At 53.3% G+C, this 24,004-nt stretch overlaps 1 protein-coding gene across 3 annotated transcripts in view; it reads right to left on the reverse strand.

Annotated features, from left to right (window-relative positions):
• Lrrc20 (leucine rich repeat containing 20) overlaps window positions 1-24,004 on the reverse strand; it is a 71,844-nt gene that overhangs the window by 25,755 nt on the left and 22,085 nt on the right. For all 3 annotated transcript variants that reach the window (XM_077105352.1, XM_077105351.1, XM_077105353.1), the window contains one exon: window positions 12,782-12,931. In XM_077105352.1, the coding sequence (XP_076961467.1) occupies window positions 12,782-12,931 (150 nt within the window). The remainder of the gene's footprint in view (window positions 1-12,781; window positions 12,932-24,004) is intronic.

The following is a 24,004-nucleotide window of genomic DNA, read 5'->3' on the forward strand; positions in this document are numbered from 1 at the left end:
GTAGGAGCAAACACCTAGCCACTGTCAGACCTGAGCACAAGTGTGCGTGCAGGGAAGGGGGCTGGGCACTTGTGAGTCTGCACCAACTCTCTTCCTCCTCCCACCCTCCTGAGGTCAGTGTCAGTCCCCTTGTTCAGATGAGGAAACTGAGGCCCAAATGGGTCGTGAACAGCTGAGGACAGCACTGCTGGGGTTTGCCCTCTGGCAGCGGGGACTCCCGATCCCCCTCTTGGCTCGAGTTGCTCCTTCTGGCCCACTCAAGGCACCCCTGGAAATGAGCCACACAGCACAAGCCTTATAATTTCTTGATTTTACATGCTGGTTAAATGCTCTGATAATTGCACTTAAAGCCAGCATTCTAAAACACAAAGACGAATGCCAAAAACTCACGCTAAGTTTTTATTTTTCCTTGCTTTAAATGAACAGGAGACAGCAAATGGAAAACACCCCAACATTCCAAGGACAGACAGCAGAAGAAAGGGAAAGGCTTTCTATGGACTTTTAAGGCACTTTTCCCGGAACAAGAATCCCGTCTATGCTCGTGCTCACGCGGAGCTCCGTGATTAAAGCCTGGCTTGCGGAGTCACTCCGAGGGTTCCCCACAGTGAGCAGAACCCCTGCCTCCTCCCCAGGGCCTACACACACACACACAGAGGGCAGGCAGGAAGTGCCTCTGATTCATCTTGTCCCTACAACCAGCCTCCTGCAGGGTACCTTGGGGTCACTCAGCAAATGTTTGATGAGTCATAACTCTTCTCCCCTCAGGAGGCAAACATAGGGCAGGGGAGGCCTGGAGTGCCTCCTGCCGTCCCATCCTTGGGGACATCCTGAACTCAAGTTCCATCAGATCACCTAGGTTGCCTTCCGAAGTCAGGTTCTGAGATAACCCCACCCCAATCAGAAAGCACCCCATCCAGGCCACCATCAGAAGGTCCCAGGGGTCGAGGTGACCCTCACAACATCTGGTCTGGTGTTTCCCAAGTGTGCCTTCGCCAACAGCATTTCCTGGAGCACTCAGTGCAGGCTGCTGCCTCAGAGCCTTGAACTTGAGGTTCCCTCTTTTAAAATGCTCAGGACCCATTTACATACAAGGCTATCTGTTGTGCTTTTACTGATTAAAGACAAGTCGCATCATCTGTGTCTTTACTTAAATGTCACCCTGTCTAAACCCCCTCCCCCTGATTGCTGTCCCCTTCCCCTGCAGAACTGACCTCAGCAGTGTCCACTGCTTCCTCTCATATTGACCTGTTTGGATACAGTCCGCCTCCTCCTGGGAACTCAGGCTGCACACACACACCAGGCTTTGCCCCAGTTGTAGAAAAACACAACCCCCGCCCAGTCCACAGAGGGCTCTCCATAAATATTTGATGAGCACACAAATGAACACATCGATGAATTTCAGTACTAAAATTTCTGCCTCACATATACCATCATTCTTCCTTAAATTGATTTGTTCTTTTTTATTTATACAAAAAGAAAAAATTGTTATTGCTTTCTCTAAAAATAATGTTGTTCAGTTCTCACTGGACACCGTTGCTGCAGGCAGCATCTGGGCTCCAGGCAGATGATCCGGGTGGAAGGGGGTGAGGAGAGCACATTCCAGGCAGGGGCAGCTGCTCTGCGGAGGCTCTCAGAAACCGCTTCCCTCTGAAATGGGCTCTCCATGAGAACAAATTCCGATTTCCTGGCTGGTTGGTGTTTCTTGAAGCTGTCATGTTCTAGGAACATGTGGCCACCATCTGTGTGGTTTGGCTGCCCACGACACCTCCAATCCCCTGTCCACAACCTGTCTGCCATCGAAGCCTGAAACAGGACATTTAGGGAGCCAGGCTGGCCTGGCCTGGGCGGCGGTCCTGGGAACTGAACCCAGGGGTACTCAACCACTGAGCCCCATCCCCAGCCCTTTTTATACTTCATTTAGAGACAGGGTCTCACTAAGTTTCTCAGCCAAGTTGCTGAGGCTGGCTTTGAACTCGTGATCCTCCTGCCTCAGCCTCTTGAGCCTCTGGGATTCCAGGTGAGCGCCACCGTGCCCGGCTCACAGGGCATTTCTGAAGATAGGATAGAGCTCTGCTTGCAGGTGTTCAGTGCTGCAGACCGGGCAGTAGCCAGAGTCCCCGAATGACCAGGCTTATTTTCATTTCCATATTTGGGAATATCAGCGTGCTTATGTCCCCACACCCTAGCCCTCTCTTCTCCCTCCCCAGAACCTGCTGTGCTCTGCTCGATCTCATCTACTGGCTTCGCAGATGTCCAGGGCACAAGGCCCATGTCCACAAGTGAGGGTGTGACCCCAGGCCCAGGGAGAGAGGCCCCCCTGCACCTTCTTCCCAGGGCTCACGGAGAGGGGCTGGACAGCATGGGGGTGACATGCAGGCTCTGGAGCCAGATGTCCTGGGGTTCAAAATCAGACTCTGCCACCTCCTGACTGTGCAGCCGCAGGCGAGTTGTTCGTTTATCTTTGCCTCAGTTTCTTCAACTGTAAAAGGAGAATGGTAATAGATACAGGGTTGTAGTGCTGTTTAAATGAATTAAGACACAAAAACAGGCTTTCAGAAGGGCTGGCTCACAGTAAAGCAGTAAGCACGCAGAACAGAAAGACAGATGGACAGGCAGGTAGATACGGCTCCTGAGAGAATGAGTAATCTGGTTAGTACTCAGTTACCTACTAGACTCGAATCACTAACTGCCTGAGCTTAGGCTCAGAAAAGAAGAACATGCTCTTTGCTTGAAGCTTTAGTAAACACAAGGCCACCCTCGCTGTGTGGGAAAGCCCCTGCAGGGGCCAAGGCACTAAGGAGCAGGGGTTTGCAGTGAGCAGAAAAATGTGGCCACATCATTAGCTTGAGGGGTCTCAGAACCTTCTGGCCCAGTCCCCTCAAGAGAAGAGGCCAGACCCCACAGCTCAGGAGGTGGCCAGGGGAACTGGTGGATAGTGGGGAGTTTGTTACCTATAATTTTCTGACATGTTCAGAATTCTTATTAAAAAAAAAAAAAAAAAAGATCAGGGTGGCGCATGCCGGTAATCCCAGCTACTCAGGAGACTGAGGCAGGAGGGCCACAAGTTTAAGGCCAGTTTAGCAATTTAGCAAGAATTTGCTTCAAAATAAAAAAAAAAAAAATTTAAAGGGCTGGGGATGTAGTGGTAAAGCGCCCTTGGATTCAATCCCCAGCACCAAGAGACAAAGAAGGAAAACAAAACAAAACAAAAAGATAGCCTTTATCAGACGATCCAGGGTTGAGTCTGATCATAACCCTAGTGACTCAGAACCCAAGCATCTCCTCCTGAAGGTGACTCCCAGGGCATTACGGGAGCTGCCCGTGGGCCTGGCCTGTACTGTGGATGTTCCCGTGTACGCGACGTCTGTTTCCATCGATGGTTGACCTCCGTTGGTTCTGTCTCTCTGGAGAATCCCAGGGGTGCTCTCTGGAGGTCTCAGTGGTCTTGTCCAGCAGCACAGCTCTGACCACAAGGACCTGAGGCAGCATCCAGGCTGGGTGGAGCCTCTCTTCCCTCCCAGGGCCTGGGGCAGGAACTTCCTGCCACGGATCAGCACAGGGATGACAGGCAGGGCCACCTCATCAGGAAGCTTAGAGCCAAGAGGCTTTGTTCAGTGCTCTGGAGATGAGAACCCGGGTCGCAGCCAGTCTAGGAAGGTCCTGGTGTCCCTCCGCTGCTTGGGGAGCACGTCTGGTCTTCCTCATAACTGTGTTAAAGTCAACGACACCCTCGAAAGGTCTCAGGGGGCCACAGAGGCTTTCCTGCCTGCAGCTCCAATGGGTCTGCCTCCTGGGCTGTCCACATCCAGCTTCAGGGAGGGAGTGAGGCAGGGGGACAGGTGTGTGTGGCCCTCTGCCTGGCTCCAAAGACCCTAGACAGAAGCCAAGCGAAAGGATCTTTGTTCCTGCTTGCTACCCACGTCGCCCTCACCTGGGACAGTCGCTGCCCCTGGTGTCCCTGAAGGCTCACTGGAGCCCCCACGTGAGAGGCCTCAGGAGCTGGGTACGGTGGAGCATGGGGGCTCCTTGTTCCCTAGAGCTGCCTTACGCTGACCATCGGTGACGCCACTGCCCCTCCACCACGGAGACCAGGGAACTGCTGGTTAGCAAGTATCGCCCAGAGAGAGCAAGGCAGCTCCCCACTGAGGACAGAGGACAAAGGACCAGCAATGGGGCAGTGAGGGACAGCGGCCATGTGGGGGTGCTGGGCAGGCAGGGTTGACATGGTCCAGCAAAGAGGATAATGGTGCCCCAGGAGGCTCCTGGGCTGGATTCAGGAAAAGTACGGAAAGATGTCAGGCTTTGGCTCCAAGAAGAAAGACTGAAGCTGCTACGGATCTAGGACCTGGGCCGGGGGTTCAGCTGGGACCCTCCATAGCGAGCCCAGGGCCTGAGGCAGAGCGGGCACTCGGGAGATGTGTGCTGCACAAATGAACAAGTAAACGGGGGACAAACAAGCTGACTGACCTTGAATTCCCCAGCTCCCCCTACTGGTCCCAGCCCAGCACACGGCTAACCCCACAACAGGCTGTTGTCCTTCCCTGGCAGGTGGCCAGGCCTTCACCTCCAGGAGAGCTGCCCGCCCCAGCCTTTGAGCGTTATCATTTTTAGTACAAGGACACCCCAAATACGTCGCGGGACATATTCACATTACCAATCATTCCCTGCTCGTCTGAAACTCCCATCTAAGTGGGTGTCCTGTACTTTCTTTTGTCCCACCTAGGAAGGTGATTCTGGTGGCCCCGCCTTCACGGGCCAATCTGGGGTCTGCCATGCTCTGCTCTCCAGCCCCCCAACAATCACTGCAGTTACCGCACTCCCAGTGAGAACCCAGACTGCATCGCTGCTTTCCCCCTGCCGTCTCCGCCGATCCCACACATGGCCCCCTGGTCTCCAGGACCACTCTGCAAGGCCACCCGCCAACGTCACCCACCCTCTCACAGACAAGAGGACGAAGATGCAGGAGGTTCAGTGCTTGCGGCCAAATCCTGCCACTGCCACCAAAGATCATGTGCAGCCCACTTCTCCTCGTGCCATCCCCCAAGACCCCCTTGGCATTAGCCAAACTTCTGGCAACCAGATGGCCCACTTCCCTGGCGAAGAGTTCGAGCCGAGGTCCTGCCTCGCGTCTGCCTGGAGGTGGGTCAGAGAGACCACTTCTCCCTCTGAGTTTCAGGGTGTCCACTCCTGAAGGCTTGGCCTGGGATCTCGGATTCCCTGGGTGGAGACAGGTCTCTGTGGCTGGCCCTCCTGCTGACAGTGTGGTCAGACTTCTAAACCCCACAGCATCCCCATCATCTCAGCGTCGGAACCACCATCACGAGAACCTTCCGCCCGGCACCTTGTGTCCATCAATCCAACCTCACAAGACCCTGGGTGGAATAGGGAGGTGTCTTCCCACACTACGGGTTAGACAGTGGTTTGTCTGTGCCCCCGGAGCTTCCTGTGCTAGAAGGCTGGTCCCTAGTGTGGTGATGCTGAGGTGGTGGGACTTTTAAGAGCTAGGTCATGTGCAAGGTAAAGAGATCATGGGGACACCGCCCTTAGGAAGGATTGATGCTGGTCTTATGGAATGGATCAGTCTTCAAGAGAGTTATTACAGACTGAGACCACCCCACGCATTTGCCTCCTTCTGCACGTGGTCCATTTCCTTTTGCTTTTCAGCCATGTTGGGACGGGGCTGCAGGCCCTCATCAGGACACCAGCACCATTCTGTTGGATCCTCCAGGTACCAGAATTCTGAGTCAAAAGAACCTCTTTACTTTATAAATTAGTCAGCCTCGGGTATTTCGTTATAGCAACACAAAACAAACTAATATACTCCACTTCTCAGGGAAACTGAGACCTGGTGAGGTCAGTCAGATCAACAAGGAGGATGCTGATGAATTTACTTTCTTTTTATCTCCTATGTAGCCTGCCCTGGGCACTTTCTCTGCTGTTTCCACTTCAGAGGAAGAACAACAGTGAGGCCCACAGCCTCAGTCACCTGATCTTCTCCTGTGCCAGCTTCCCAACTGAACACAGGCATAGCAAGGCCTAGTGTTGCTCCTTACTCTGAGGTCATGGCACCCCACCTCCTGCCCAGGGTCTCCCAGCCCTTCTCTTGGGCAGAGAGGGCCAAGGGCCTCAGGTTCCTGGGGCCACATTATGGGCTCCCAAGGTTCCTTCCTTCCTCTCTTCTTACAAGGTTCACAGTTGAACCAACTGGGCTCTCGGGATGGACCCACGCCATCCCACTGCCACGGTGTCCTGGCCTGAGCCCCAGTCATGGCACGTCCTCATGTCCTATTCCTGCAGGACTGACTTCTCCTTCCCCAAGCCCCCTGATTACTCTGCATTACTCACCTGGACAGATGCCAGGCTGGCTCCGAGTGCTGAGGTCCACCTGGACAGAGCAGGGACACCTGCTGACTCCATTAGGCACGGCGAGGCTGGCCTGCGGTCGTCACCCAGCCAGTCCTCAGGGACAATGCAGCTCCAAACACACCTGCCATCAAGGGTCAATCAGTCCCTCGGCTCTGACCCCGTGTCACCCAGCAATCACGCCCCCACCTCCTGGATCCCCTAAAGCCAGCGTCAGACGTGGAGTCTGGCAGTGAAGTGTCCTTCAAACGGCCCGTGCTTAGTGCAAGAGGACTTCACCCAGAGACACTACTGCCCGCAGGGTCAGCGGGTAACGAGGCAGGAGAGAAGTTCCCGAAAGCCACTCTGCTCCACAGTAGGCCGGAAAACACTCCTTTAACTGGGTCAAGGGCGAAATGAGGTACTGAACATTCTATCTCCAAGAAAACACTACAGCAGCTCTCGCTGTACCAACGTGAGCCAACATCTAACACATACCACCAAGTCCAAGAAGCAAGACATAAAGCAGTGCAGTCCTACTCCCATGCCCAGCCTATCAAAGAGCTCTGGGTCTGGAGCCATAGTCCCAACACCATCTTCGCTTGCTGTGTGACCTTGGGAAAGTTACTCACACTCTCTGTTTCAGTTTCTTTCCTCATGTAAGGAGAGATACTAAGAGAATCTACCTGACAGAAGCAAGAAGATTTGAATAATTTTATACTTGTAACATGACTTCAAGGACGCCTGCCCATAGAGTAGCAGGCTACAAATGCTAACAGCAAATGCTCACAGAAGCAGAGGCTATCTCTAGAACTGGTAATGGAGGGTGCCTGGACAGAGAACTGGACATCTGGGGACAGGACTGAGAGAGCCTTATTTTTCCCGAGTGTCCTTTTTAGCTCTTGGCCTGAATGCGTCTAGTGCCTGTTCAAAACATAAACAAGTACATAGGACACACTTTTACAGATGAAGCCGTGGAGCGGGTGGGTATGGCAGGGACGGGAAGGACGTCCAAAACTGAATGGGCAGTGGGGGGAGGGGCATCCAGACCACAGTGCGCAGCAGGGGAGGCGGGCACTTAGAGCTGGAAGCGGGGGGATCGGATGGACGACGACTGCAAAACCCTGGGTCACACAGGATCACGTGAGCTTGGGCCCTGGAGGACAGGGGCATCAGAGTCACGATGTCCAGTGTCCCAGGCGGGTCCCATGTGCACTGCATGAAGCCCCTGCGGGGTGGGCTGCGAGGCTGCCAGGGCCTGCGAGTGCGGCAGGAGTTCCTCTCCAGGCCGCGGCCAGCTCCCTCCCAGGGGGACGGAACGTACTCCTCCGGCTCTGCAGCTGGCCGGCCTCTGCCCAGCGGTTCTTCTGTTCTCCGCAGCACAGCCTTCTGGCGCTCGTGCCTTCTGACCTCGGTGATCCCACCTCTGGGTTCCATCCTAAAGGTGGGGAGGCCCGTGGACTTGGGTCCCTCTAACTCTGCCGGGAGGGCTGACCCCCGGCCTGGAAGCATGCAGGGGCCAGGGCTGGGCCTCTGCTGAGGTCATCTAAGTAACCCCAGGGGCCAGGCCCCCTTGAGAAAGGATGGCAAAACTGATGGAGGAGATGGCCTTGTGGCCTTTCCCAAGAGGACTCCTCGCTCCCCGCTCTGGAGACTTATCTTGTACAGGGGACACCTGCTCCTTATCCTCCCCTCCCAGAACCTAGGAAAGATGCCCTTCCAGGCCCCTGAGAAGCACTTCCCCACGGTCTACTGCCCCTCTCGGCCCCCTGACACCTCCTAAGATTCCTGACCCGTGTGGACAGTGGCAGCTTGGACAGAACAACACAAGGAAGAGAGGACCCGCCTGTCCCACTCACCCTTGCCTCAGTGACCCCAGCTGCGTCACACTAGCTCCTCCATGCCCTCTGCCCACACCCACCCCGGACACCGGCCATGGAGCGAGGCTGGAGCAGAAATGACCTGCAGCCCTCGGACCCAGGCAGCTCGCCAGAGGGGAAGAGAAGCCCTCCCACCTGCCCTGCTGGCTGAGGCAAAGAGGAAAATTGCGGTTTTCTCTGGCAACATTCAAAGGAGCCGCTGTGGGAAGAGCCCTGTGGTGAGGCGGGCGGGCTGCCTGGGGAGCAGCAGGGGCCCTCTGCAGACAGGCCTGGCAGGGTGCCCGCCTGCTGCAGGCCCAGAGCCTGGGGAGGATCCTGCGCGTCCTACCCAGATGCTGATGGCTGGCTGGCATCTCCTGCCAGGAGCCTCCAAGAGCACACACCGAAGGAAACATTGAAAAGGGACCAGAAGCCCGTCACTGCCACAGAATCACAGAGAAGGTGCCACAAGCCCAAGAGAACATCTCAGCTCCACCTGGCCAGAGGTCAGAGTGACTCGGCCCCCACCCTCTGGGGCCAGCTCTGACCCGTGGGCCTCTGCTGGGCCGGGTTTCCTCCAGCTCCAGGATCCTGGGGTGGGCTGGTCTCCACCTGGACCAGCCAGAGCCCTAGCAGTGCCCACAGCAGCTCCTCACACTGTGAAGGGCAGAGGGGCCTCAGGATCTGGAGGAGGATAAAGCCTGGGGTTGGCCTCTGAGGCCAGCCATCTCCCCAGCCTTCCTGACCTCGTGCCTTGCTGCCCAGGCTCCTCCTGTCCTCGTGTCTCTCTCAGCTTCTTGGCTACCCCGACCGTCCCTCCAGGACCCTTCCTGAATGTTCCCCAGGTGGACAGCTCCCAGGGCCAGGCCCTGACAACCCTGTATCCTGCTGGTCTGCAACATTCAATCTGGTACCATTTTTTCCAGCTGTTTCCCAAACATACCTTTTATCTTCCGAAAGATGCTTTGAAAACTCCCCCTTATTTATTCGGCAAACACCTACCCATCTGTCAACCCCGGTGTTCAGCTGTTTCCTCGGGAGGCTTTCTGGTTCCCCACTCGCCCCAAACAGAGCCCACTTCGCCTCCTCCGCGCCCACTGTGGCCTCAGCTCCGCCCCTCACACTGTCCTGCGCCCCTCACTCCTGCCTCCCTGCCAACAGGGGCCCCTCTGGGACCGCGGGCAGCTCTTAGCTGTTCTAGCATCTCCAAAGGGTATGGGGTTACAAGGATCTCACACCAAGTGTGGGGCTGGGAGGGCCTGGGTATCCTGTCCTCCCAGGGACAAGGGCCTGAGGAGTCAGACTGGAGGAATCTGAGGCAGCAAGCCACTGAGGACCCTGTGAGGATCAGCCTGGCTCCACTAAAGACTGACAGCTCCCTGATTTCTGTCTCCACGTCCAACCATGCGCCAACCAGAGAACCAACGGGCCCCCAACAGACATTCAGGATGGCCCACTTCCGGGGAGCCACTGCCCTCCCCCACACCAGCAGCCACCACTCAGACCCACAGCCTTCCCTCTCCTCTGCCTGCCTTCGCGTCTCTGCCAAGTACAGGTGAGAGGGGCCGAGCCCAGTGCAGAACAAGAGGCCTCTGCGTTTCCCACTCGGGCGTCTCGGTTCACCTCCACAGCTGTTGTCTCGTATCCTCACGGCCTGGCAGGCCCAGGACCACTCACTCTAAAGAGCTGAGTGACCAGCAAGGAAGTGGGGAGACAGGAAGACAGCAGAGCCACAGCTGCACCCCGGGGCCACTCTGCACAGGGCCCACCTGCCATTCCAGCCAACCTGTCTGGGCCCGGGGCCTCCTGGGTCTTGCTTCTTCCTTCCCTACGGTGGGTCCATCAAGGGGAAGGAATCACTTAACAATGACCCAGTCCTGGTGGGGGGACATGAACCTCTCAGAGGAGAGTCCCCAGTGAAGCCCTGGGAGCAGGCAGATGGTTCTCTCCCGTGGGGCTGGCGTGGCCTCCCAGGGCCTCCTCTTTACACATAAAAGAAGAGGGTTTTTCTGATCAAAGAGAAATCACAACGAAGACTCAGACCAGAGCCATCTCGCTGAGAGCAAGTAAGGCACTCGGCTCCATCCCCGCCCTGGCCAGGACATCCCGCCACCCACCGTGTGGAATCCAATCGGCAGGTGCTCGCCCGCCCTTCATATCCTGGTGATGTGGGGGGCGTCAGGAGGAAGGAGGCCCGTACCCTCCCACAGACTGGACGGCAAGCGGGTCAGGAGACACGTCTCCACAGCGGGCTCTGAGAGGCGTTCCCAAGGCCCTGCCGACCAGGCTCTGGCCTGGCCCCACGGACTGATCCCAGGGGCCACCACCTCAGCATCGAGTCCCTGGAAAGCTCTTGCCCCACACCTGCCCAGCCACGCCCTCTTAGGGACCGATCCTCTTCCCGCAGTGGCCTCCCGCACTGCGTCCCCACCCGCATCCCGGGCCTCAGAGCCGTCCTGCCAACCTGGGCTCCCTCGGGGTGACACCCTGGCGTACTGTCCTGTGTCCCCTGCTGTAGACCCAGGTGTGGAAGGTGGCAGGTGCTCGAGGGGCGGGTGAAGGAAGCACGGAGGCCCTCTCGTCCAGCCCAGGGAGCTGCTGCCTGGCTGAGCTCTTCCTGGGCCCCAGGCACCCCACCGTCCATTCTCAACCCTCTGTCCTCCTCTGGAGAGCAAAGGCCCGACCCTGCCTTGGCAGATACAGCACTAGAGGACGCTCGAGCTGACCCAGGTGGCCCAGAAAAGCAGCCTGGCCGACAAGGTGAGCAACTGCTCTGAGGCCTGGACAGGCCCTTCCCTCCCTGACTCCTTTCTCCGTCCATGAAGTGCGACGAGAGAGGCCATGCTGATATGGTACAGGGAATCTTTCAGCTGGTGGCCTGTGGGATGAATCTAGCTTGCAAATATGTTTTATTGGATTTCATTTTAGGCAAAACTTAGGAAAATTCACATAAAATCCTCATTTCCTGCTTCATTAAATAAGCAGAAGTGTGGGCAATGCCAGCCCCTTTCCTCTCATGACGCCCCTGGCTGATGTTAATAGAGCATGGACTAGTTTGCCATAGTCCCCACCTTTCCCTATTGCCACATGCCCAATCCAAGTCACTCAATAAATGCTAACCTCTTAGTATTTGTGTTTATAACCCTTAACTGTGATTGACACCACTTCAGAATGGCCGGTGCAGGTACTAATGAATGCCCAGGCCCAGGCCCACACAGATATTCTGATTCATCTGATCAAGAAAACAGTGTGCCAGGTTTGGTGGCTCACATCTGTAATCCCAGTGGCTCAGGAGGCTGAGGCAGGAGTACCAAAAGCTTGAGGCTAGCCTCAGCAACTAAGCAAGACCCTGTCTCAAAATATAAAATAAAAAGGGCTGAGGATGTGGCTCAGTGATAAAGTGAACCTGGGTTCAATCCTCAGTACCAAAAAAGAGAGGAAAGAAGATGACTGTATTATCAGAAAAGCTCCTCATGTGATTCTAATTCCAGCAGGAATGTGAACTACCTTTTTGGGGAGCTGGCTGGCTCTGCAGCCCCATCTCTCCTGTGTAAAGCATCAGCTACAGGAAAAGAAAGAAGGGAGGCCAGGCCAGGCGACAGCACCTGTGGGCATCTCTGGGCAGCAAGCCTTACCGAGGGCCCGCCCCGCCCTAGTCACAGGTGCTTTAGCAATGAGCTCTATGAGCGTCCCTCAGAAGTGAGGACCCACACGAAGCCCTCCTCCTGGCCCCTCTGTGTGCACCTGGGCAGTGGCCTCTCCAGGTCCTGCCTGGCTCCTGCTGGAGTCCTTGCATAAGCCCCTTCCCCTTGTGGAGCCATGTCTGCTGACCGGTGCCTCCCTCTCCCTTCTGGGCTCTGCCCCGTGCCCACGCCTCCTCAGGAAGCTGCCCAGCTCAGCTGGCTGAGACCTGCTTGCTCAAGCGGTTGAGGCAGCACCAGCATTTTGTTTTACTCATTTCTCTCAACAGGTCTCAGACCCTTTCCGTACCCCTCAATGGGGAACTCCAGGACCACCTCTGGCATTTCTCCCGCCCATCAGTTCACAACACACAAGCACCCAGGTGACAGAGGATGGAGGGACTGTCGTCTAGAGACGGGAGTAGGGCCACAGTAGCTGGTGCTCACTGCTCATCCATTCAGAGGAGCCGTTTCAAAAGAAATACAATGCTCGTCCTGCTAATCTCCCGCCTAGGTGCCTGGCCAACTGTTCTGCGTGTTCAGAGAAAATGCTCAGAGACATGTGCCAGCTGGCCTGGCCCTCATCACTCCTGAACCCAGGAAGCAGCTCAGGAGAGCAAGGAGCTTGTTTGAGCCTACGGAGGATTAACGCTTCCTGTACCTCAGAGCAAATGTCCCGTTGGTCTGCTCCCAACAAGAGACCTGGCCAGCAAGGCACAGAAGCCGCCCTGGAGATTTCCAGGCTGCAGGGAGGACGCAGGCCCCTCCGAAAGCCTTCCCCAGAAAGGACTTCGTGGGTGATTCATGACTGGGGACTGGCTCTAGTGACACCACTCACACAGGGTCAGTCTAAAGGAAGATGGCTGGCCACGCCCTCCTGCTGGGCTGACTGCGGCCTACCTCGGAGCTGACTGAACGTGGTCATGAACTTGCTGGTGAGGGACTTGAGCTCGTTGTTAGCCAGGGTGATGAGGTGGATCTGGTCGGAGACATTCCGCAGGACCTTGTAGATGCCGATGGGGAAGGAAACCAGCTTGCACTCGGCCAGGTCTGCAGCCAGAGGAGAAAGATGACAGTTACCCACCTGGCTGCCCAGGAACGTGCCTCAGACCCACACGGACCCAAAGCCCATCTTCCTGCCCAGCCTCCGCACCTCCTGCCTGTCTCTTCAGGGACAGGCTCCAGACCCCGCCCTCCCTCTCCAGGAGTCCCCTCATCAGCATTAACTCACACCTGTCCCTCCTTTGCAGACTGAACCTCAGGATTTAGCCGCGCACCTTCTCTACCACACAGCCTAGTAGCTGCAACACACTGAAAGCCGAACCTGCTGGCACAATGACAATTGGCATTCATAGCCGCGTCCTTCAAACCCTGAAGGACCGAGTCCCTTTGGAATCATCAGACTCAGCAGCGTCTTTAGACCACTTCACATCAGCTGCTTGACAACCAGAAATGCACACAGGCTCCGCGGACTGACCTTCCAGTCCCATCCCGCTGCATGCAAGCCTCGGATAAGTCGCAAGAGGGAAGCTGCCCCCCAGGACAGCCCAGCAGCTCCCTGGTGTTAAACACGCTCCTACATATCAAGAGAAATGAGGACACATGGCCACACTACCCGCAGGTGCTCACACCAGCACCATGCACAGGAGCCTGGAAGTGAAAACAACCCAAGGACCATCAACTGCAGAACAGACCAACAAAACGGGATGGAGCCTTGTTAAGGAATATTATTCAGCAACGAAGACATGAAGCACCAGGCACGCTGTAATGTGACCAGACCATGGGAAACATGCCACGCCCCAGAAGTCCATCACAAAGCCCATATGCTATATGCTTCCATTCACACGAGATGTGCAGAGCAGGCAAGTCTGTGGACAGAAAGTAGGTTAGGGGGCTGGGGCTGGGGCTGAGTGGTGGAGCACTTGCCTAGCATGTGTGAGGCGCTGGGTTCAATCCTCAGGATCACATAAAAAAATAAATAAGTAAATTAAAGTTACTGTGTTCATCTACAACTAAAAATATTTTTTAAAATTGGTACCCTTTAAAGGCAGGAATTATACAGTACATGAATTACATCTCAATAAAGCCAATAAATATATATATGTACACATATATGTGTACATTTTTATATATATAGCAGTAGGGGGGCCCCAACAGCATAGAGGCTCACAAATTAGGCTGTCCAGTTCCTACAAGTCACTTCAATTCCCTGAGCCCCTGTTTCCTCATCTGTAAAATGGGGATATCATCATCTGCCTGGCAAGGCTCCTGGGAAGAGTAAATGTATCAAATGATAAAGTGCCTAGCAGGTACATCGCCATGTCGTCCCTCTCCTCCCAGCCCTCCCCCTCTATCCAAATCCTCTCTATGCTTCCAGGCCAGCTCTCACCCCACCTCTTTCAGAAGCCTCCAGGGCACCCATGTTGCTCCCTAGCCCTGGGCCCCAGACCCCTCACTCACTGACGGCACTGTCCCTCTCACTCGGCAATTCTTGACTTTCCCCCCAAAGATGCCAGACTCTCCCAGGCCTCTGGGCCTTTGCAGATTATTCCAAAGCAAATATGCAAAATTCAGTAATATTCTCATTGCTAGCAATGAAATACAATTTTAAGGGTCCTACTTCTAACACCATAATAAATAAGTATGTGGAAATCCCAGTTGAAGCCCTCACCCTACTACCCCAAGAACTTCTCCTCTGGCTCCAAGTCCCTGTTCAAGGTCAGCTCCTCCGGGAGCCTTCTCTGCCCCCTCAGCACGCCTACTCCAGCCCCTGAGCCTCAATGCAAATGAGACCCCCTCACCTTGCACGGCACTAAGCTTGATCTTTTTTTTTTTAATATTTATATTTTAGTTTTCGGTGGACACAACATCTTTATTTTATTCTATGTGGTGCTGAGGATCGAACCCAGTGCCCCGTGCATGCCAGGCAAGCACGCTACCGCTTGAGCCACATCCCCAGCCCCTAAACTTGACCTTGCGTCTGCTTTCCCTCTGGTCTGGGAGGACGCCAATGCACGGTGCCAGAAGCCCCACAGGTTGGAGCAGAGGAGGGGCGCTAGTGACCTCGCTGACACAGTGTGAGAAGGCAAGAGGACAGCTGGCACAGCTGGGAAAGGGCGACAGTTCAAATGGCCGAGGATCCCCGGCCTCCCGCTCTGGACAACCCGTTGGGAAGCCTCCTCAGGTCCAGGGCACCTCAGCCCGCAGCTGTCCAGCGCCAGGCACCGGCTCTGGAAGTGGGGCGGGCAGAAAAGAGCACCACGTCCTTCCAGGGAAGGGCACGTCTCTAAAGGTCACACTTCAGAAGAGGGATCAGGGCTGGGCTGGCAGCAGACCGGCACCACAGGCCCAGAGTTTGGGGCAGGCTGGGGATTCTAGAGAGGGACACTCTCAAACAATAAACCCGCTTGCACTTGGTGTCAGGCGTACAAAGGGCCAGAAAGGAGTTTTTATTGTGCTTTTGGGTGGGAGCAGCGGGTGTCATCACACACACCAGAAGCAACAGCAAGGGAAGGCAGAAGCTTCCCTATAAAAATAAGGAGGCCGTCCATCACCAGTATCCCTGAAGACAGCCTCGAACATTCTGGCCAATGAGCAGAAGGCACAGCTGCTAGAGCAGACAAGATGGTCATGATGCGCCAATGAAGTGACCACAGGACCGTATCAGAAGTGCAAAAACTGTCACTTGAAAAACTACCTGAATTAAAGAGAGCCCAGTAAAGCTGCCAATCAAAATAAACAGGAAAGACAATAATACTCCTATACGTTGGCAATAAAGTCTTAAAAGATCCAATTTCAGACAACAACAGCATAAAGTACAGAGAGACGATCATCGTGGGAAATACAACCAACCAATATGAAGAAAAAGAGAAAAAGCCACAAAAATACTTTTAAAAATGCATCTGTGCACCGGACACAGCACACACCTGTAATCCCAGCAGCTCAGGGGCTGAGACAGGAGGATTGCAAGTTCAAAGCCAGCCTCAGCAACTCAGTGAGGCTCTAAGCAACTTAACAAGACCCTGTCTCAAAATGTAAAGGAAAAAATGTTAAAGGAAGCCTCACAAATAACTTGGGGAAGGTAAGGGTTCATTAAACTATGTCAGAATAACCACTTAACAGTTTTTGGAGAACAAAAAAAAGAGAAACTCAGTGTAACAATCAAAAGAAATCCTAGGTAGAGCTCAGTGGTAGAGTGCTCGTGAGGCCCTGGGTTCGATTCTCAGCACCACATATAAATAAATTAATTAAATAAAGGTCCATTAACAACTAAAAAGTATTAAAGAAAAGAAAGAAAGAAAGAAAGAAATCCAATGTAGAGTTACACCGTGAAGTATTTTAAAAAATCCAACCAAAAATAATCAGAAGTGGGCTGGGGTTGTGGCTCAGTGTAGAGCACTTGCCTAGCATGTGTGAGGCACTGGGTTCGATCCTTAGCACCACATATCAATAAATAAAACAAAGTCCCAATGATAACTAAAAAATATATATTTTTAAAATAATCAGAAGTACATAGACTCAAATATGTGACAATGACTTTCCAAACTCAGAGTGAGACCGCTTCAAACCAAAAAGTGACCAACAGATGGTGAAAAACGATCTGTAAATAGGGTATATGAGTTCCTTTTATTGTTGAAAATGCTCGAAGTAATTGAATAAAGAAAACTGATCAAGATATAAAAAGGACATAAGATATTCACAAGGGAAAAACATAATTAGTAAACAAATATATAGCCTGATAGGTACTGCCAAACAGCTTCTTAGAATATTTATGCCAATTTACATACAACCTGCTCAACAAGTAATAGGATCATTAGGGAGGGAAAAAAACCCAAAAACCTCTGCTAATATAATCAGGAAAATGACATCCCTTTCTTTAATTTGCAATGATTTCAGTAATGAGACTAATTATATGTAATAGTTAATTAATCATCCTGCTGGTGTCTCTATTTTTCATCTTTCTTTCTTTCTTTATTTTATTACCAGGGATTGAACCCAGGGATGCTTAACCACTGAGCCACATCCTCAGCCCTTTTTTATATTTCATACAGAGACAGGGTCTCACTGAGTTGCTTAGGATCTCACTAAGTTTCTGAGGCTGGCTTTGAACTTGCGATCTACTGCTTCAGCCTCCCAAGCCTCTGGGATTACAGGTGCACACCTTTGCACCAGGCTCTCACTATTTTCTATTTAGAGTTCTGATATTTCCTTCTCCCAAAGGCTGGTAAAACTTCTAAACTGGAATCACTGACCCAGGTCTGTTGTTTCCTTTGTTTGACAGTTCACAATTATTATGGAGTGTAAGAATTTCTTAAAGCAAACTATAAAAATCATATGCACACTGTACTTCCAACTAGGTAAAAAAGCAAACCTGCCTGGGAAAGACAACAGAAATGAAAATGACCACCACGTCAAGAGTGATTAATTCAGAGGATGTGAACAACTTGTTACTATTTGTAGTCCTGTTTACTTAAATAGACTGAAACTATATATTTATGTAAACCACTGGTCAAGTTCACGTAGAGGGAACTTCTTTTAAAATAGAAAAGTATAGCACCGGGCACGGTGGCGCACACCTGTAATCCCAGCAGCTCAGGAGGCTGAGGCAGGAGGATCTCAAGTTCAAAGCCAGCCTCAGCAATGGTGAGGCGCTAAACAACTCAGTGAGACCCTGTCTCTAAATAAAATGCAAAATAGGGCTGGGGATGGGGCTCAGTGGTTGAGCGCCCCTGAGTTCAATCTCAGGTACCCTCCCCCAAAATAGAAAATACATCCACCATAAAAGGAACTTGCAGGGAGCCATCTGTGAACCGTGTGTGTGAACTAAAGCGATGAAAGCCTGGTATCGGGATCTCCCAGTAGGAACCTGCTGGTGTCGGGACGCCCGGTTCCTGGGGCACCCTGTCCTAGCTCACCACTCAGGTGCTAGCACAGTTCCAGGGATAGGAATGACCTGCTGGAGCCACACAGCTACCAGAGAAAGGCGTTTTGGCAAGTGACACCCATCAACCTGTTTACTGCAAGCACCAAACAAGACTCCTACTCCTCCCGCTGAGCCCTTATCCCTGCCTTTGATGTGCTCCCCCTTAAATTGGGGAATGGGGTCCTGTTTGGGTTGTTTAGTTCCAGCTCCTAACAGGACTGGGAGGCCCGCCAGGCGCTCCTCTTTTTACATCTGATCTCTGGCTCTGTCTGTATTTCTCACTGATTATTTCAGACTTTTTATTTTCCCAGGTGGCTCACACCTCCTGGGCAGGAACCTGCCTTATTGGGGTGCTGGTCACCTCGACAGGAACTTTCATTGGAAAAAAGCAATCTGGCAAATTCAAGGAAAATCGAGGGCGGCCAGTTCCATATCAACAAGAGAAACAGAAAAGGAGCTCGTGAGAGAAAGCCAGGGACCTGACTGGACAGGGATAAAAACTGCGGAATGACACCTGCTGGCCTCAGACACCACTGAAGAGTCACAAAGTGGGCCCCGTCTCCAGAGTGCGGAGAGGAAGTGCTCCTGACCAAGGGGAAACAGCAGTAAGGCCTCAAGGCCACTGTGACCTCGAAGCTCCCACGGGACTCAAACACAGCCAACAGCACCATTTACAAGGCACCAGGCACTGCTTATGTAGTAACTCATTTAATTCCCCCAACCTGCGAGTTAACCTCACGGAAGGAAATGACAGGCGAACTGTCCAAGGCCATTTTGCCAGGAGGACACCAAAGAAAAAATCCAAATGCAAAGATTCCTGACCAAAGGGTCAAGTTGGGTGACCAGCAGGGTAGCCTGCTCAGGGCTCCCCTAATTTAAGCGCTGAGAGTCCCACCTCCTGGGGAAGCCCTCCTCTGGCCTAGGCAAATAGGGATGCTGGGTCACCCTAAATTCAGACTGATGGAGGACAGACGTCGACAGAGGAGAGAGGAGGCAACCTGGGGGCGCCCAGGACTTTCTCCTGGGGGCTTCTACCTTCCTGCTGCCCCTGCCTTCCACGATCTCCCGGAGCCCTGGTCTTACCCCGAGCACAGGGAGGAAGGCCCCTGGCACCAGAACAACGGGGTGCTACCTGGGGTGCAGGTCCATAGACCCCGGCAGGGGCTGGAGAGTGGAGAGGGGAACAACACAGGGCCTGCCACCAACACCAGCTGGCAGCTGGACTCCAGCGCCTGTCCCCAGCACCTCCAGCTGCTGGTGCTGGGCTGCAGCCCAGAGCGGAGAGACCCCTGGAGAAGGCACAGGGCATCATTATCCCATAATTACCATCATTGCAAGAGGGCCACACGGCATGCCCCAACCGCTCATTAGAACAGTCCTCTGCGTTCCTGAAGAAGCCTTTCATTCAAAACGCAGGGGTCTTTTATGAATGGCTACCTCATTAATCCTAACGAATGCCTGATGAAAAGGATCGGGCAGAACCCAGCCAGAGCGAGCGCCACTCGGGCAGCGAGCACCACTGGGGCCGAGCTCGCGCCTGACTCAGACAAACAAACTCCGACCCCTGCCAGTCCCCCTGGGAGGTGGGCCTGGTGGCAGGACCCAACACAGAGGCAGAGAGGGTCACGGGGCCCCAGCCAACAAGATTCGGGGCTCAGATGGGCTTGTGGCGTGGTCAAGAAAAAAAAGCTGTCAGGGTTACAGGAAGAAACTGGCCAGCGTGACCACATCCATAAGAAATCTTTCCGCATGTAATCTAAGGATTAGGAGGAAACTAGAGAGCATTTAGCCCAAGTTTCCCAAACTCCCAGTAAAAACCCTATGGAGCCAGGCACAGTGGTGCACATCTGTAATCCCAGCAGCTTGGGAGGTTGAGGCAGGAGGATCGCGAGTTCAAAGCCAGCCTCAGGAACTTAGCAAGGCCCTAGGCAACTCAGGGAGACCCTGTCTCCAAATAAAATGTAAAAAAGGGCTGGGGATGTGGCTCCACAGTACAGTGCCCTGGGTTCAATCTCCAGTACCAAAAAAACAACATCAAAAAAGTTCCTCTAGAGAGGCTGGTTCTTGCCTTCTCCCCCAGAGATTCAGTGGATGCTTTGGGGATGTGCCAAGGAATTTGTTGACATGTATCCCCAGATGATTCTCATCAATAGGCAAAACTGAGAAATACTGAATGATGAAGCCTGCAACCTGAGACCTGAGATTCCCCGTCTCCACTGGAGGGCAAAGAGCCCCCCTCCAACACTGCAGACAGGGCGCCACGGCCCCTCCACAGAATGGCTCGAGCTGTCAGAGAGCTCTTCATAAACTACATTGATAACTGCCCCGGTCTGCGTCAAGTTGCTGTTACTGTAATGAACTCTCTAATGCTGGTCCTTGGTATAAAGCAAAGAGGTTCGTCAGCCTGCAGGCAGCGACTGAGGGCTCTGGTGCTGGGGAGGCCCTCACAGTGGAGGCATGAGGACAGCAGGAGTGCACGTGGGGCTGGCCAGAAGCCAGGGCGCAGGGAGAGGAACCACCCTCCTGCTGGAACTAGTCCAGGGCCCCAGGAGAACGCAACCCCTTCCCAGGCTCGCCACCAGTGACCCAGCGACCTCCCACTGGCCCAGCTCTTAAGGGTCCCACCACCTCCACTGCCTCCCTGGGGCTCAAGCCTTCGACACACGAACCTTTGGGGAGACACCTAGACCATATTCAAACCAGAGCAGCCACCCCCCACCATCACTGTCCTACCACCCTCCCCACCCCACACGGTGTATCTGCCCCCCCAACGGCCATCCTTTACACCCATGAGCATGGAGGACATTGTCGACTTAATTTTTATCTTTTTTTGTATCAGGAATTGATCCCAGGAGTGCTTAACCCCTGATCCCCATCTTCAGCCCTTTTTACTTTTTATTTTGAGACAAGGTCTCACTAAGTTGCTGAGACTGGCCTCAAACTTTCGATCCTCCTCCCTAAGCCTCCCCAGTTGCTGGGATTACAGGCTTGAGCCACCACGTCCAGCCAAACTTTCTTTTTAACTGTGATAAAATGCACATAACAAAGATTTAGAATCCTATCAGGCTTTCCAGGGGTCCAGGGTGGGGGACAGAGGGGTGAATAGGCAGAGCACAAAGTTTGGGGGGCAGTGAAAATACTCTATGATACTAACATGGTGGACACGTGTCATTACACATTCTCCCAAACCTACGGAATGTACAACAGCACAGTGACCCTGGATGTAAACCACGGCCTCGTGGTGGCAAGGATGTGTCTGGGCAGGTGATCACGGCCGGTGTTGATGGCAGGGAAGCTGTGACGTGGAGGTGGGGGTATGGGAACTCGGCACCTTCAGTTTTGCTAGGAACCTGAAACTGCTCTAAAAAAAATTACATCTCCATCTCTTTAAAAAATTACTTCCTTACCATTTTTAAGCATCTTTGTAATATCAATCTCCAAAACTTTTGCATATGGCAAAAATGAACCTCTACCCTTATTAAACAACCCCATCTCCCCAGCCCCAGCTGCTGGCACCCACACAACACATAAACTTCTATAGGCAAAAACATTCCAGAGCAGGGCACGGGGGTGCACGCCTGATATCCCAGTGGCTCAGGAGGCTGAGGCAGGAGGATCGCAGGTTCAAAGCCAGCCTCAGCAACTTAGCAAGGCCCTAAGCAACTCAGGGAGACCCTGTCTCTAAATAAAATATAAAAGGACTGGGGAGGGGGCTCAGGGGTTAAGCACCCCTGGGTTCAATCCCTGGTACAAAAAAGTAATAATAATAATCCCAGAACCTTCAATCGGATCCTTCCAGATGCTCCACTTGAGAAGCAGGACCTGCCCAGCTCGGCCAGCAGAGGCTTCTCCTGCGCCCACCTCAGCTCAACATTAACCGCTGCCCCTGCCCACGGATGCTAGCTGCGGGCCAGGGGGCCGGAAACCACACTCAGCTTCGGACTTATTATTTCCTTGACTCCCTGAAATCTCTCTATGAGATCACCACCAGGCTCGTCCCTATTTAACAGACAATGAACTGAGTTACAGAAAAATGACACAACATGCTCGACGTCACATGACTTATCCAAGGTCACCCAGTCATGAAATAATAAAGAACGTTTCCAAGGGGCTTTCTGTCTGCAAGCCCCAGCGCTCAGCGCCATCTGCATTAACTCATGGACTCCTTATCACCCCAGGAGATGGATCGTCACCATTCCTGTTTTCTATAGTGACACAGACACAGAGCGGCTGGCCTTGGCTAGTGTGAGGCAGAGCTGGGCCTCCGGGTGTGCCCCTAACCACAGTCTACCCGGCTTCCTGGGGTATGTAACTCTCCTGGGATGGTTTGCTGCTTGGCAAAAAAACAAGGGCTCGTGCGTTTCCAATGAGCAGACCGGTCCTCCTGCTTCAGGGTGGGGTCCTATGAGCGCTGGCACGCCAAGGACGGACTGAGACTTGAAGAGCTGGTGAGGATTGTCAGGGTCCCGGCTTTGTCACCCATGGCCCTCGGCCCTCAGCTCCATCACAGGCCGGGCTCTAGCCCACCGTCTCAAGATCCCGGCGGTTGCCAAAGTGACATGGCCAGGCACTGAAAGGACAGATTGACCCTGATGCCACAGTATCCTCCCACAGCGGGGGACTCAGTTAGCAGAGTCTGGATCTTGGGAATCACGGGTTTTCAAAGCTCCCCCAGGTGACTCTGACGTGCAGCCGGGGTGAACGCCACCTCCGTCGGCACCTCCGGAACCATGACGCAGGTTTCCTGCTAAGGTGCAGATTCAGGTGCCGTACAGGGAGTGAACCCAGGGGCGCTTAACCGTGGAGCCAGGTCCCCAGCCCTTTTATATACTTTATTTACAGACAGGATCTCACCCATTGGCTTAGGGCCTTGCTAAATTACTGAGGCTGGCTTTGAACTTGCAATCCTTCTGCCTCAGCTCCCAAGCCACTAGGATGACAGGCACCACCGCGCCGGGCTGAAACCCGGTTCTTTTCTCTTGCCCAATGCAGGAACCTTCGTGGGAGACACCTTCAATGGCATACCACTTCCCCAGAACAGGAGTGCCATCCTCACACAGGTGACAAAATCAAAACACTGGGTCAAGTGAGAGAAGCAGGTCACAAAAGGTCCAATACCGGCTGACCCCATTTCTGTGAAACATCCAGGAGAGGAGAGGAGACAGGAAGGGTGGCCAGGGCCGAGGGGGATGGGGAACGACGGCCAATGGGCAAAGGGTTTCCTTAGGGAGGATGGAAATGGGTCAGAACCAGACAGTGGTGATGCTCAGCAATCTTGTGAATATTCTAAAACAGACTTTAAAATGGGAGTTTTATGTTACATGAGCAGGACTAAAACAAAACGAGGACAAGACGATCCCACGACAAGGTTGTTGTGAGCATGAAATGAAATGTCTGCACGGTGCTTGGCAAGGTGCCTGCAGACAGTCCACAGGAAACATCGCTGCAAGGCGCAAAGATCCGGCCTGGGCTTGGGAATTCATGGCAGAGGTGCCTTGGGCCCGTCCTGCCTTGGGGATGAGGCCACCTGGCAGGGCACTTAGTCATCTCAGGACAAGGGGACAACCACAGGTGTGAGCATGGGATCCAGAACTTTCCAAAAATATCCTGTCCTTCCTGGCAAGCCAGATGACAATATGAAGACAAAACCACCCAACATTTAATTTAAAACAAAAGTTAATTCCACGCCCAGTGCAAAATCAAACGACATATTTGACATTAGGTTATTTTAATTTAATCAACGACTCACGGCAAACACAAAAGGGAATCAAAACAGCAGCCACCCTCATGCCAACAGCGTGGCCACCAACAGCTCTGAAGGGACCTCAGCTGGCCCAAGTAGAGGCCATGGGGTCAACCCAGACCTTGGAGTGGCCCTGAGGTCATCTTCAAGAATAAAAGCAGGCAACACTGTCACTTTATGTAGTCCTGGCAACCACTTCTGAGGAAACATAAGGAAATTAAGGCTCAGAGAAGTTAAGAGTTTGCTCAGAGTCACACAGCAAGTAAAAAGATGGAGCTTGCTTTCCTCTTGAGGAACCCAGATTCTGGTCTGCTGTTACCCTTCATTCATCAAGTCACTGGACAGGTCACTGTCAGGGCCTCACACTCCCTATCTGTGAAATGCCTGGCGAAGGTAACTGAACCTCTAGTGGCATTTTCACTGGCTCTGTGAGGGCCCTGTCCAGTTGTCGCTTATG

Source organism: Callospermophilus lateralis, chromosome 15, assembly GCF_048772815.1.
Source record: "Callospermophilus lateralis isolate mCalLat2 chromosome 15, mCalLat2.hap1, whole genome shotgun sequence".
NCBI lineage: Eukaryota > Metazoa > Chordata > Mammalia > Rodentia > Sciuridae > Callospermophilus > Callospermophilus lateralis.